The following is a 13,900-nucleotide window of genomic DNA, read 5'->3' on the forward strand; positions in this document are numbered from 1 at the left end:
GCGGGAGAGGTCAGGTCCTCGCATCCCTGGTCCCCACACAGATTCTGAGATGCTCTTTGGCCACTCTGGGGTTTGGTTTTCAGTCTTTTGGTTTTGGTGCTGACAGGCCTGGCCCTTCCAATCACGGTAAATTCCTGGCTTGAAGGTCGGGATGCCTGTAGCTTCCTTGCTTCGATGTGACAGGAGTCTCTGTGAGGTGGCCCTTCTGCCTGGACACATTTGAAACATCACCTTAGAACTTGTTAGAAACGCGAATTCTCCCTGCCCTATTTCCTACATCAGAAACTCTGATTAAAACACAGCGGACCACATGTTCTCGTAGGCGCCATTCTTTAAGCCTCTGCCCAGGATGCAGCCGGGGCAGGTGTTACCAAAGACATAGTCTCTCCTTCCCTGGAGCAGGGAGGGGTGTTAGAACCGAACTCTACTCCCTCCTCTCTGACTCTTGATTTTTTTCTTCTGCCCAGGGGACGCTCCCTCTATCCTGAGATGTTTGTTTCAGAGGCACCAAGAGTTATCTTAATAGATTTAGTTTTAAGCAGGGAAGTACTTTTAGCTTTAAACTGGAAAATATCGGGAGAAAAAAAGCGCACAGATCTCACCTGCCATAAAGCATTTTTGCTGATGAAGAGCTTGAGGCTTCAGGTTAAGTCCTGAAAACCACAGGGAGAAAGAACACAGCAAGAACCGGTAACCCCAGTTTCAAGCTCTTACAAATTCTCTTCTCCCCACCTACACCACCGTCCTGCCACCTCTCTCCCCTGATGACAGTCAACAGGCTACAACAAATGTCCGGGTAGATAGAGGTAACAGGGAAGGGACTTTCCCTGCTTTGGCTCCAACCTCACAACACTGTGAGGTGGCGTTATCATTCCCATTTCACAGCTGCGGAAGCTAAACAAAAGTGCGGCCGTGTCCCCGGTGCTTCTCAGCCGTTACTTTCATGTTTGAGCAGTTTCATTCCGAGTATTATTTCAGGGAACAAATACTTGAGCGCTTACTATGTGCCAGGCGGTGGGGTTTCAGGGAATTAAACCCTCTGGCCTTACGTCATACTGAAGGAGAATTAAGAAACAAACAATAAAACGGTTAAAAAAAAGAAACCCGAAACGCTTCCTACGCCATATTTGGGATAACATCTATCTGCCTCCCGCGCCGTCTTCCCGCGAGGCCGTCCTGGGGCTCCCATTGATCTCTGCCCCTGACGTCACAGGAGGCGCGACCGGGCGCGACCAATCGTGGACCGCTCCATGAACTTCGCCTTTCCCTCTCTTCCAGCCAGACTGGAAACGCCAATCGTTTCCTCGGCAGAAAGACCTTTCATTTCTTTCTCCCCCGGGGGTATTCCCCGGCTAGAGCCCATTCGGCACCCCAGCCGACCCTGAGAGGCGGAACGGGACGGGCGGCGCACCCAGAGTGACGGCGCACCCGAGGCCGCCGCGTCGGCTGGGACGTCACTTCCGGGACGCTTCCTCGCGGGGCCTTGTGGGTAGCCGGCCAGGGTCTCCTGGCGTCGATGATGGCGGGGGATGTGGGCGGTCGCAGCTGCCCCGATTCGGAGCTGCTGCTGCACCCGGAGCTGCTGTCCCAGGAGTTCCTTCTCCTCACCCTGGAGCAGGTGCGGCGCGCCGGGGCGGGCGGGCCTGCTTCGGGGAGGCGCTGGGACTTGAGCTCGCCCCGGGGAGTCCTCGGCGGCGCCGGACACACCCGCCGCCGGCGCGCCTGCCGCCGGGTTGAGCCTCTCTCCGCCTCGCTCGGACCGGCCGGGTCTCCTCACTACCCTGTCCGGGAGAGAGATGTCCTCAGAATATCAGGAACTCCCGGGAGTTAGGACTTACGTTTTTGAGTCCTGATGACTCGGAAAGGGGAGTCCAGGCGACCCCCGCGGCCTGGATGTAAGCAAGGGCCTCCGAAGAGAGGGGCTGGGGTAGGTCGTAGAAGAACGGAAATGACGGGTGGCGGTCCCTGACTGCCAGGGCTGGAGGGCATCGGAGAAATCGACTGTTCTCCACTCTCACCGCGTTCAAAGATGGGAAAACTGAGTCCCAGAGAAGTGGCATTACTTCTGTGGGGTCACACCGTCGGTAGATGGTGCAGACAGGCGAACTGGCTCTCAGTGCAGCGTTTGCTCTTTTTCAGCTGGTGTGGCCTCTGATAGCAGAAGAGAAATAAGACCAAAGAAGTGATGAGTTTTGTTCAAAGTGGTAGAGAATTACTGAAAGCTTTTGAAGGGGTTTAAGTAGCATGTTTTGTTGTTTTCCTTGTGTTTTCGTTGTGTTTTTCCCCCTCGGTACTCTTCCTCTGGTTTCCACAAGCTCCCCTGCTAAATAGATTATTTTAGGGATGTCAGTTACCTTTCTTACCTGTGGTTCTCAAACTTTTTAGGTAGGTCACAGTCACCCCGGAGCTTGTGAAAACACAGACTGCTGGGCTCCATATCCAGAGTTTCAGATTCAGTAGTTTAGGGTGTGGCCTGGAAATTGCCATTTTTAACGAGTTCTTGCTGCTGGTCCAGAGACCACAGTTTGAGAACCACTGTCCTGGGGCAGTGCTTCCCTAACTAAAGTGTCTATGGATTCTGTAGGAATGTTGTCCAAGAGAATACATTCTGTAGGAATGTTGTCCAAGAGAATCCCTAGCGTTTCCCCGTTCTTCTGAGTGAGTATAGGTGAAAATTGATAATAAAGAATGGTCCAGGGCTTCCCTGGTGGCGCAGTGGTTGAGAGTCCGCCTGCCGATGCAGGGGACACGGGTTCATGCCCCGGTCCGGGAAGATCCCACATGCCGCGGAGCGGCTGGGCCCGTGAGCCATGGCCGCTGAGCCTGCGCGTCCGGAGCCTGTGCTCCGCAATGGGAGAGGCCACAACAGTGAGAGGCCCGCGTACTGGAAAAAAAAAAAAAAAAAAAAAAAAAGAATGCTCCAGTATAAGAAAGAAAAGAAGTAAAATTTGTGCTTTTAAATTTTGAAGAACAAAAGGAAAGGGGATCAATTTATCAGAGGGCAGATTGGATTTGTTTTGTCAGTTCTAAACACAAACGTTTCCAAGCCTTTCTGAATTGTTGAGCCCACAATCTCCTTTCCATCCTTATTTTCCTTCCTAAATCCAACTCTATCCGTAACTGCTCCTATGCGTTCTGCCATATGTTTTCTGTTGAGAATAAATCGGAAAGTGAGGTGATGTAGAGAGGGATAGTTGGACGATGACTGGAGCCATTGAAAGGACTGGTACAGACATGAGGGGCCGCTTTTCTAGTGTGTACTGTTATCAGGACCATCATCAGTAAGCGGAATGCAGCTTCCATCCATAGAGCCATTGAAGTCTGGGTGGTGAACTTCAGTTTAAGAAGCACTATCAGGGAAACATGGGGAATAATATACAGGGTGAGACCTCCAGCCCGCTAATCTGATCATGATAGTAACACTCTAGATAACTTTTTGACAGGATGTAGTAATTATTTTCATTGTTTGTTTTCTTTTGTCTGGTCTCCCCGGAAAGTCCCTCATTTTGTTCATAGATTAAGATGCTGCTACTGGAAATGGTCTTTATGCCTCCTGTGTGGGCTGAGCAGTGTGGACAACTGTCCTTGTCGCACTGAGGACATATGACCACTGTCTTTAAGATGAAGCTGAACCAAAAATTTGAAGAGCTTAGCGTCTTTATAATACTGTTTCTTGCAGTATCATATAGAATGTTAGGCATATGTCTAAACATGAAAATGGTTTTATACTTGTAATTTAAGCAGTCATGTTTTACCCTGTTAGGTAGGCAGTTGGTTAGTTATTAAAATGAGAGATGTTGTTTTGAAATTACTTTTGTTTCCTTTTCTACAGAAGAACATAACTGTTGAAAATGACATGAGAGTAAACAAAGACAGTCTTACCGATCTTTATGTTCAGCATGCAATACCACTGCCTCAGAGAGATTTGCCAAAGAACAGATGGGGGAAAGTGATGGAAAAGAAAAGAGAACAACATGAGATAAAAAATGAGACGAAAAGGTACTTTTCCGTCCTTCTGGTTATCGTCTTATCTTATATGGCTAAACAATTTTGCTTTTCTTTTTTCCCCACATAAACTTAGGTAAGCAATATTGACTCAGCTACTGTTTATTGAGTACCAGGTACTGTGCTGTAGCATGAATAAAACTGACAGAATTCCTTGCTCATATTTTAATTGGGAGAAACACAATAAAAAAGCTAAGTAAAATACAAGGTATGCTACATTGTGGTAAATGCTAAGGGAAAAGTGAAACAGGGAAAGGGATGACAATTTTACGTAAAGTGGCCAGGAACAACTTCGCTGAAAAGTGACATTTCAGTAGAGAGACCTGTAGAAAGTAGAGGGCAAGCCAGCGTCCCAGGCCGAACCTGAGAACCTGGTCAGGAGTGTGTCCACACGATGTGCCAGGAACAACCCAGAAGCCATCAGGCTGGGCAGGGAGAGTCAAGGGCAGAGCAGGGAAGGAGGTGCACAGGGGTGAGTGCAGGAGGTTCTCAGTCGTTGTAAGAACCTTGGCTTTGCTCTGAGATGAGAGCCATCGGAGAATTTTGAGCAGAGTGGTGACACCATCTGATGTACATTTTAAGAGGTTTACTTTGGCTGCTGTACTGAGAAATGATTTAAGGTTGGGGGAGGGGAATAGGGAAACCACTTAAGGGGTTGTGCTGTAATCCTAGCAGCAGATGGCAGTGACTTTGACTGAAGTAGTGGACTTGGTAGGAAGCGGTTGGGGTCTGGATGTGTTTTGGAGGCAGAGCCAATACGATTGGTTGAATTGTCAGAAAAAAGTGGAGTCAGATAAGACTCTGAGGTCTTTGAATAAAATAGAAATGAAGAGGTGGTCGTGTAGCTTCAGGTACACTCTTTTAAAGTTTTAAATTCCAGAAAATTTTTTATAAAACCACAAGCAAATGAATTTCCTTTTATAAAGAAAGTTACATTTAACTAATCAGTGTAGCTGGTTAGTGAGGACCAAGTATCCTAAGATCCCTAAATGGGCTAATTATTTCTTTTCTTGTGTCTATTTATCACAAGTGGGTGCTATTGATTAATTGCTGAATTTCTTTTTAGAGCCTTACTGTCACAGGCAGTGCACTAGAGAAAGTGGGGGAAGAGGGAGTGAGAGGGCTGGATGAGGAGAACGCAAGCTCTGAGTTAGTGGCTTTAATCTCTAGGTACAAAGAAAAATTCATGACTGATAGGGAGATTGTTCCCCAAGTCTGAGAATAGTTGAAGAACGTAACATGTGTGCTCATCTGTGTAGAGTCTTTTCGAGAAGAGATATGTGTACAGTCTCCCTGTTGGTCAGGAACACATACCGTTCAGGGTGAGCGTCATTTTAACTCTGTGCTTACAGGCCGTGTGTTAGTGTTAACGGTTGTAAATCTGTGGATTATGCCGTGTATACCTTTAATTTCTTTTTGGTGACTCTTATTAAGAAAGTATTTTCTTCTTGACCTGCACATTCAGGCACATTGTCGTAGGCAAAGCTTTCAATACTGTTATGTTTTACTTCCTATGGTAATCCCTCTTAATTCCTCTATATCATTTTGGAAAGGATCTTTGATTGTTTGTAAACATCACAGTTTGACTCTCAAATCAGAGCATTAAAGCTGGAAGGATCTAAGAGACCATCAGGCCTTTGTGAATTGCTTATGCTTTTCCCCGGAGGAGCTGAGCTCCGGAGGTGCCGTGATGTCCCCCAGGGCACACCACACAGGGCCGGCTCTCGGTGCAGTGCTTCTCCAACTTCAGCGCGCTCCTGAGTCTTAGGCTGGCCTCTCCCCAGCCGGAGTGTCCTGCCCTCAGTCCTGCTGTCTGTTTCCCTTCTGAGGTGGCAGTGGGTGGACAGTGAGCTTGTTTTTCATCTTCTACCAAATGATGTTCACTGCTGACCTAAGAATTGGTGAGTCTGGCCAGTCGCCTAGGATCTGGCTAAAATGTGGATTCTGAATCGGTACAGGTCACAGCCCAGGTGCTGCATTTCTTCTGAGCTCCCGAGATGGTGCTGGTGCTGCTGGTGCCTGAGCAGCAGAGCTGAAGTGTTCTTCCTGATGACTCAAGTTCTTTTAACATGTTTATTTTAAATAAACAAGTCTATGTTTCATTTGAGGTATAATTAATAATGAACAAATGAATGCTTTTATTATTAACCTTTATGATTAAGAGTGGAAGTTAGGTTTTCGGAAGCTATATGTGAAGACTTGCCAAGTTAAAAACTTAAAATTATACAGATGTTACAGTTACAGTTAGTTTAGAAGATGCCATGGCTTTAAAGACCTTTAATGAATGGAGCAGGATGTCCTGTCCCATTGTTTGTAGACTGCCATTATGGTAGTTTAGTATAGTTTTATAATCTGTTTCCTTTCTAAATAATCATTGATACACGGGTAAGATAACCCTATCAATAGGATGGTGATTTTTAAAAATTAAAAAAAAAATTTTTTTTGTTACTAGGAAATCCTGTTTTAAGTTTTGGGGTTAGTTGGTGGATTGATGCTTTAAAAATAACTATGTACTCATGAAAGGTAACTTTAAATTTTTGTCAATAAATATTTTAAACTTAAAAGCACTGGAAAATTATCATTTTACTTAAAGTAATCATAGAAAACTGCATTTCTGGTAGCCCTATTTCCAGTAGTCCTACTTAGAATAGATTAGTCTTATCAATAAATCTTTTGCGGTCATTGTTTTACCTTTGAGTCCTAGGGAACTGGTTTGCTGTCCAGAGGGTATTTTTCATGACACATCTCTCCTATTTCAGGAGTAGCACTGCAGACGGGTTTCGGAAAAGACCCCTCATCGTGTTTGACGGGAGTTCAACAAGTACAAGCATAAAAGTGAAGAAGACTGAGAACGGAGACAATGACCGACTCAAGTCCCGGCCTCAGGCCGGCGCTACCAGTAATGCCTTTCGAAAATTGTCAGATTCCTCTTCAGGTGTTTCACCCCTAATTTTGTCTTCCAGTTTGCCTACGAACAATAGAATGGAACACAATAATAATGACACTAAACAGAACCATGACTTAACGCATAGGAAAAGTCCTTCCGGCCCTGTGAAGTCGCCGCCTTTGTCGCCTGTAGGAACTACTCCGGTGAAGTTAAAGCGCGCCGCTCCCAAGGAGGAGACCGAGGCCGAGGCCGCGGCCGCGGTGAGTGTGGATAGGAGATGTAATCGTTCTCCAGCCCGTCAGTGATCCGTCTCACTTGTATATCTCATTTCTTGTGTGTTTGAGCCCTGGAATCCATGACGATAAGCTAAGGTTTCTTGAAGTGCACTCAGTTTATTTCTGCTTAAAATGTGTAAAGAGAGTGTCTCTTAGGCCCTTTTCCTAGAGTTTCCTCACTTAGATCCTTTAACTATCTTGGAACTAAAAGAGAGAAATAGTCCTTTGTTAGCAAGGCTTAGAACGTTAACTCAGTTGTCCAGGGTCGCACATTTATTAAGTAGCATTTTAGAGCTTGACCCTAAGTCTGTTTTGCACTTACCTTAAAATCGCACCAGAATCTCTAGGAGTTACCTCTTGCCTCCTCTACCCCTCACATGCACCTATCTTTAGAAGGCGGGAGTCTCCTCTGTTACGCTCTACTAGACTTACCGTTTTGATGCTTGGATTTTGTACGGCAGATTTCTATAGTTAGCATGGTTTATTTTGAGTTTAATTATGAGATTTTACATATCTATATATATTTGATCTTCTCAGAAAAGTGATTTCACTTTTAAACATCCAGCAGTTTTATAGCTTTTATTCCTTATTTTAGTTCATTCAGGCTGGTATAACAAAAAATACCATTGACTGGTGGCTCGAACAATGAACACTTATTTCCTACAGTTCTGGAGGCTGGAAGTCCAAAATCAAGGCACTGGCAGATCCAGTGTCTGGTGAGGGCCCACTTTCTGGTTCAGAGTCAGCTGCTTTTCACTGTCATCACATGGCAGAAGGGGCAGGGGAGCTCCCTGGGGTCCCTTATGGGGGCACTAATCCCCTTCATGAGGCTCCGCCCTCATGACATAAGCGCCTCCCAAATGCCCCACCTCCAGGTACCATCACATTGGGTATCAGGTTTCAACACGATTCTGAGGGGACACAAACATTCCGTCCATAGCATTCCTGTAAGTATACTTTGGCTTTATTATCATCTTCAAGTTGTGTGTCAAAGGGAGGAAAACTGAGTGGTTCAGACCTTCTAAAATAACAGACCTGGTGGTGCAGTGGTTAAGAATCCGCCTGCCAATGCAGGCGACACGGGTTCAAGCCCTGGTCCGGGAAGATCCCACATGCTGTGGAGCAACGAAGCCTGTGCACCACAACTACTGAGCCTGCGCTCTAGAGCCCGCGAGCATTAACTACTGAAGCCCATGTGCCTAGAGCCCATGCTCCGCAACAAGAGAAGCCACCGCAATGAGAAGCCCGCGCACTGCAACGAAGAGTAGCCCCCGCTCACCACAACTAGGGAAAGCCCGCGCACAGCAACAAAGACCCAACGCAGCCAAAAATTAAATTAATTAAAAAAAAAAAACTAAAATAGCAGACCTTGGAAAAAGAAAGCTGCTCCATATCTGAGCCACCCAAAGTTCTTGTGTTAGTTCTTTATTGACTCCTTTCAGCAACCCTGTGAAGGAGGTACAATAGCTTTTCCCATTTTACAGATGAGGGGAAAGAAGCTTAAATAATTTAAATAACCTTGTCCAGGTTCCAGAGTCAGTAAGTGGCCAGCCTGCATTTTGAATCCAGGTCTGTGTGGCCTCAGCGGACGCACTTCTGACGGCACCATGCCGCCTCTGCCCTCATCCCGTCACTCCTGTGGGGCGAGCGGGACGAGCGGTCCAGACCGTGAATATTGTGATAAGAGTGAGCTTCAAGGAGTCATTCCCCAGTCTCTTGGAAAGCATTTTTCTACCCAGAAAGCTTTTACTGTTTCAGAGGTGTGATTTTTTTCTCTTTTAAATCTTGTATTAAGGTCTTAGATTGTGAGGTTGGGAGGCGATGGGCTCGGCAGGGAGGAAGCAGGTCGGGAGCAGTCAGTGGTTCTCAACTCTGCATGTGCCTGAGGTCACCTCGAGGGGCTTCCAGAAAACCTGGCCAGAGCCGGAGCCTTGTCCCAGCCCCCTCCCGTGGGTGCTGACTGAGTCACTTCTGCGATAGGGCCCAGGCCTGGGCATGTTGGTCACCTTTATCGTGGGTGAGTCTGCAGGGTAAACATCTGAAAGCCACAGCTGGCAAAACGGGAGCCCGGGGCTCGCCTTCTTTCCCCGCCTCCTTCGTCGCCTTCCCCACCAGATGGCAGCAGTGCCCCACCGTTTCTGCCTCAGTGGTCAGGCTTGGTTTAAAATGTGCCTTTTGGGTGTTCTCTGACATTTCTGCAAGTGTAAACTGACTTCTTCTCATGTCTTTTCAGAATAACCTGAAGCCCCCAGAAGCAAAGAGGAAGATACAGCATGTTACATGGCCGTGAAGGAAAGTTTCCAAAAATGTAAATATAACTGTAACTAGTTTTTCAAACGAGTTCACATTTACTGACAGTATTTACAGAGATCCTGATTATTGTGGAATTTTCTTAAGAGGTTTAAATTAGGTTCAAAGAAATAAAGTCCTTTCCTTTCCTTTTTCCCTCCTTTTCCTTCCTCTGGGAGGAAGAAATCTTGCCTTTCATGCTCCAATTAGGAAAGAATTTCTTTTTAAACAAATGGTTTAGTATAAGTCATTTATATTGGTCCTCCTCAAATAATTAGCTGCAAGTCAGGTATAAAGCATTTGATGAACTTTAGGAATTATTCGCATTAGTCTCTTTTGGTCTTTGGGGAAATTTGAGGTTTTTGAAACTCGGATATTTTAGAAGTTCACAATTTTCATTTCTTTTCCCAAGCAAAAGAAAATAACAGTTCATTGCAGTATTCTAGTGAATTCTGCCACACTCCTCCTCCAGGTTCCCCATGGAAAGCATGTTAGTAGTGCTGCCAGTACACTGTTCGGAATATACGGATAAAATTGCTGTTCTGTAAGTGCTCACGTTGCCTCTTCCCATAAACATCGAAAGGGAAGCCAGTGCTTGCTGTTGCTCCTTCCCTTTAATTGTGAATTGATTTCTTGTGAGTAGACCAGCCCAACCCTTGGACGCTCCTGTCACGTGGCAGCCCTGCTCCTCTTCTTACGGTGGCTCTGACCTCCCTCTCAGCTCCGGTATCAGCCTCTCCTGGGAGCTTAATCTTTTCCAAATGAGGCCGACTTCAGACTCTTCAGGGGAAGTGATCACTTTAGAGGTGGTACCTGAAGGCAGAAAGCTTACAGGATAGGAAGGGTGGGTAGAATTCTAGAACCTGAGAATCCAGGAAGCCTGGCAGTGAGGGGAACTCAGCGCGACGTGCAGCCTGCAGAAGGGGGTTTGCTGAGTCGGAGGTCACTAGAGAGCAGCATGGGGGCAGGGACCGGCACCCGCGGAGGCGCTGCCGAGGTTTTGTTGGTGTTAAGTGGTGTCGCTCCAGTTGTGTAGCAGAAGTCAGCGGGGAGATAGGGTAGCCCTCAGGTTCACGAGTTCTGGTGTCCGCTTCCTGCTGTGTATTTCTAACCAAGGCCAAGGGTACTTTATACTCTTCCCTTGTACGACTGATCTTCGAATGGGGTTTGCCTTTCAACACTTTTTAGAGCAATCCATTCCTTTTTTGATATGTTAAAACAAGCATTTCAGTTCAGCTATTGAATAGCCTTACAAAAAATTAATTCAGCCTTGCAGGTAAGTACTGTACTAAACCTTTAACCCTACAGTTTGTAGCTTTTCTGCCTTTATCCAGACTATAAATCCATACCTGTAAGACGAAACTGAAAGACACCGAGTGTGGCATAAGTTGTTAATGTTATGCTAAATTGTTAAGTGTTTGGTTGTCTGCGGGGCTGATATTTGGAATATTGTTGAAGGACAGCCATAATCCTATACACAACTGCGTGTTAAGGGAGATTTTAACAGTGCAGATTTCAGGGTAGAATGACAAATTTTATTCTACATTCTGTTGTCTCTTCTGCTTCCATCTGCATTTCTCTCTTGGTTAAGAGAGATTTAGCCACTTGACAGTTTTAAGTCAGTGGAAACTTGTTTTTAGTTACTCAATAAAATTAATTTTTAATTTGTATATTTAACTTACAGAGTAGGTTGGTAGTAACAGCTGAACTGTGTAACATTGTTGCTTCAAATTGAAGTTTATATTATGAACATTCAGAATCAGTGCTCACATAGCAGCATATTATTGAGCTATTTTGAGTTTGAAAAGTGGAGAAGCCTCAACCCTGTGCTGTGTGTCACGTACGCTCACATCCGAGCGCTAGGTCTCCTCGCGGTGTGCAGACACAGCTCCGTGGGCCACGGTAGGGATCCGAGGCGGTGCTCTGTGGGCTTTCGAGCTTCCGAGGCCTTGGTGTGAACGGCGCACGCCTGGACCACCCCTCGCTCCCTAACGTGGGCTGACCTGGTGGCTTGGAGTCCTTCCTGGGGTCAGCGGAGGGCAGTCGGTCGAGTCAGGTGGCTCCCAGGGAACAGGCACGTGTCCACTTCCTGCCCGTAGCAGCTGGTCTCGTTCTTTTCTTCCTCCCCCACTTTGTTCCCTGTTTCCCTTGTTCTTACTCTCCTCTCCCCCACAGTTCACTTTCTCTGCTCCTTCTCCTTCACCCTGTAGACCCTGAGCTCCAGGCTTAGGTTTACAAGTCGTATTGCCCGACCCGCTTATCGCTGGGGCCGGGGCCAGGCGAGCGCCGTGCTTCTTGAGGACCACAGACGCTGCTGCGGGGGTCTGCGAGTCTCAAGGCCCTGCGGCACCGGGCGTTGAATTGCCGCAGTGGCTCTGGAGGCGGGGCGGTTTACCAGGGCCCGCTCACTGGTCTGGGCGGCTTCCAGGCACTTGGCAAGGCTGGCTCACTACTGCTGGGAGGCTGTGGTATTTCTGCTAGTATTAAAATTCTTCAGGATTGCAGTTATTGTTTGAAAGAGTATTTTGGTTAACTAGGTTCTGAGAGGTGGTTCTAAAACTGATCTAGAGACTCATTTAATAGCAACAGCCTGTTAAAAACTTACATTAAGTGAAACTGCCAGTGGATTAAATCATATGTATGTAAGAGCTTCCTTTGTTTACTACTGTGGGACCTCAGTAATTCTGAGGCTCCAAAATGGTCAAAATGTTTTTAAGTGTGCTCTTTTATTAAATGCTTGTGTAGGTTTTGTAATTCGGTACAGAAAGTTTAACCTTGTAATGTACATTTTTGTATGTAAAAAATCTTCTAAGGAGCCTTATCCTTATTTAAATAAAAGGAATAAAATTATTGAGTAGGTTTCTCATTCACAAAAAAAATAAAATGGAAACACACTCTGTAGTGATTTGATCTCTTTCTGTTTCACTAAACTATGTCAAAAAGTGTTATTTATTCTTCATAGTACAGCCTTCTGTACCCAGATCAGTTGGACTCAGCCCTGGTGCCAGTAGTCCAGCCACGTCTTGGGCCTGCGGGAGGTGCTGGGTCGCCAGGGCAGCCTGCTGTACGGGAGGCCTCCTGCACGGCTGACTCGCTGGCGGCCACTGCACTTCGTGCGATGAAGACACAGTCCCCCGAACCTGTCCTGTGGAAGCTTTCCTACCCAGGGGGGCACTGACCAGAGATTCGGTCGAGGGGTTATTTGTGTTTGGAGTGATCTTGAAAAAGTTCATGTTTTTTACTGGTATCTTACTGTTGGAGACTGAAGCTCTAAAGTAACTAATTAACTTGGAAAAGCCTCAGGTAACTTTATACCTTGAACTTAAAAGGAGATCTTTCATTTTTTGTCTGGACAGAAGAGATGAAAAAATCTCGTTTCCGTTCAGATCGTTTTTTACTGAAGCGCCCTTTGCGGCTCACGTGCCCTGCGCTGTCGGCGGCGCTGAGCTCGGTTGTCTGCCCTGTTGTGGCAGGAGAGTGAGTTAAAGACGTGAGTCAGTAAGTTCCCGCTCAGTGAGTGATGGATCATCGTGACAACAGGAAGAAAATCAGTCGTGAAACAGTTGAGGGATGGGGGGAGAGGGGGGAGTGGTTAGGGAAGGCCTCCGAGAAGAGATGATGCTTTAGGGAAGGCGTTTGGGAAAGCTTTCAGGAAGAGCTTCCTGTTGGTGGTGGGTTTTAAAGGGCTGTGTGGTCTTTGTTGCTCATCCCGTCGAAGGCGGAGTCCGTGTCCCACTGCTGGGTGTGGACTGGCCTGGTAGTTTGCGTTGATCAAACCAGTGCTTCTCACTCTTGGAGCCCTGCAGCAGCCGTGGGAAAAGCCTGCTGGAGAGACGTGCCCCAGCCAGTGGCCAGCACTAACCCCCAGACCTGGGACTGCTTGTCACCTTTCCCCACTTGCTGCCAGGTGAGACCAGCCCAGGCAGCTGACTCAGAGTCATGAGGGAGCAGAGTGAGGGGTGTACGAAGCCACTAGGTGTTGGAGTGCTTGGCTCCTAGCCCTGGTTAACTCAGATGCCAGCCAGGGGCAGAGTGGAGCCCTGAGGCTGGACAGGATTTCATGGCAGAAAGGCTGGTGTGGCTAGGATCAGTGAGAGAGTGCGGACGCTAGTATGAAATGACCCCAAAGCGGGGGGGCAGGAGCCGGATTACACAGGACTTAAACGGGCCGTGTAAGGACTTCGGATTTGATTCTGCGAGCAATTGGAAGCTCTCTGTTAGCTGTGTTCAGACTTAACCAAGCGTTCAGTTTAATCAGAAGACTGAAACAAGACTAGTTCAATAAGTATATATAATAGCCCTAAGCATTTTTTTATCTAGTGAAATTATCTAAGTTTTTGTTTTTGTTTTAGCATATCTGAATCAAAATATTTATTTTAAAAATATGGCTAATAATTAAGCCTTAGGAGAGACTAAAATACCAGTTAAGGTAAAAGATATTTTT

The 13,900-nt window shown here is 46.6% G+C and overlaps 1 protein-coding gene across 1 annotated transcript; it reads left to right on the forward strand.

Moving 5' to 3' along the window:
- The first annotated feature begins 1,439 nt into the window (after positions 1–1,439).
- On the forward strand, positions 1,440–9,918 carry LOC308627618 (ashwin). Its single transcript, XM_081253922.1, has 4 exons — positions 1,440–1,618; positions 3,833–3,999; positions 6,765–7,152; positions 9,401–9,918. Exons 1-4 carry the CDS (start codon positions 1,517–1,519, stop codon positions 9,455–9,457), a joined length of 714 nt encoding a protein of 237 aa, XP_081110048.1. The 5' UTR covers positions 1,440–1,516; the 3' UTR covers positions 9,458–9,918.
- Positions 9,919–13,900: the final 3,982 nt, after the last annotated feature.

The sequence above is a fragment of the Mesoplodon bidens genome (genome assembly GCF_964165515.1).
Source record: "Mesoplodon bidens genome assembly, chromosome: 14".
NCBI lineage: Eukaryota > Metazoa > Chordata > Mammalia > Artiodactyla > Ziphiidae > Mesoplodon > Mesoplodon bidens.

Coding starts and splice junctions, on each gene's coding strand:
- LOC308627618 (XM_081253922.1), top strand. CDS start 1,517: ATGATGGCGGGGGATGTGGGCGGTCGCAGCTGCCCCGATTCGGAGCTG. Junction 4,000..6,764: donor ATAAAAAATGAGACGAAAAG/GTACTTTTCCGT, acceptor CTCCTATTTCAG/GAGTAGCACTGCAGACGGGT. Junction 7,153..9,400: donor AGGCCGAGGCCGCGGCCGCG/GTGAGTGTGGAT, acceptor ATGTCTTTTCAG/AATAACCTGAAGCCCCCAGA.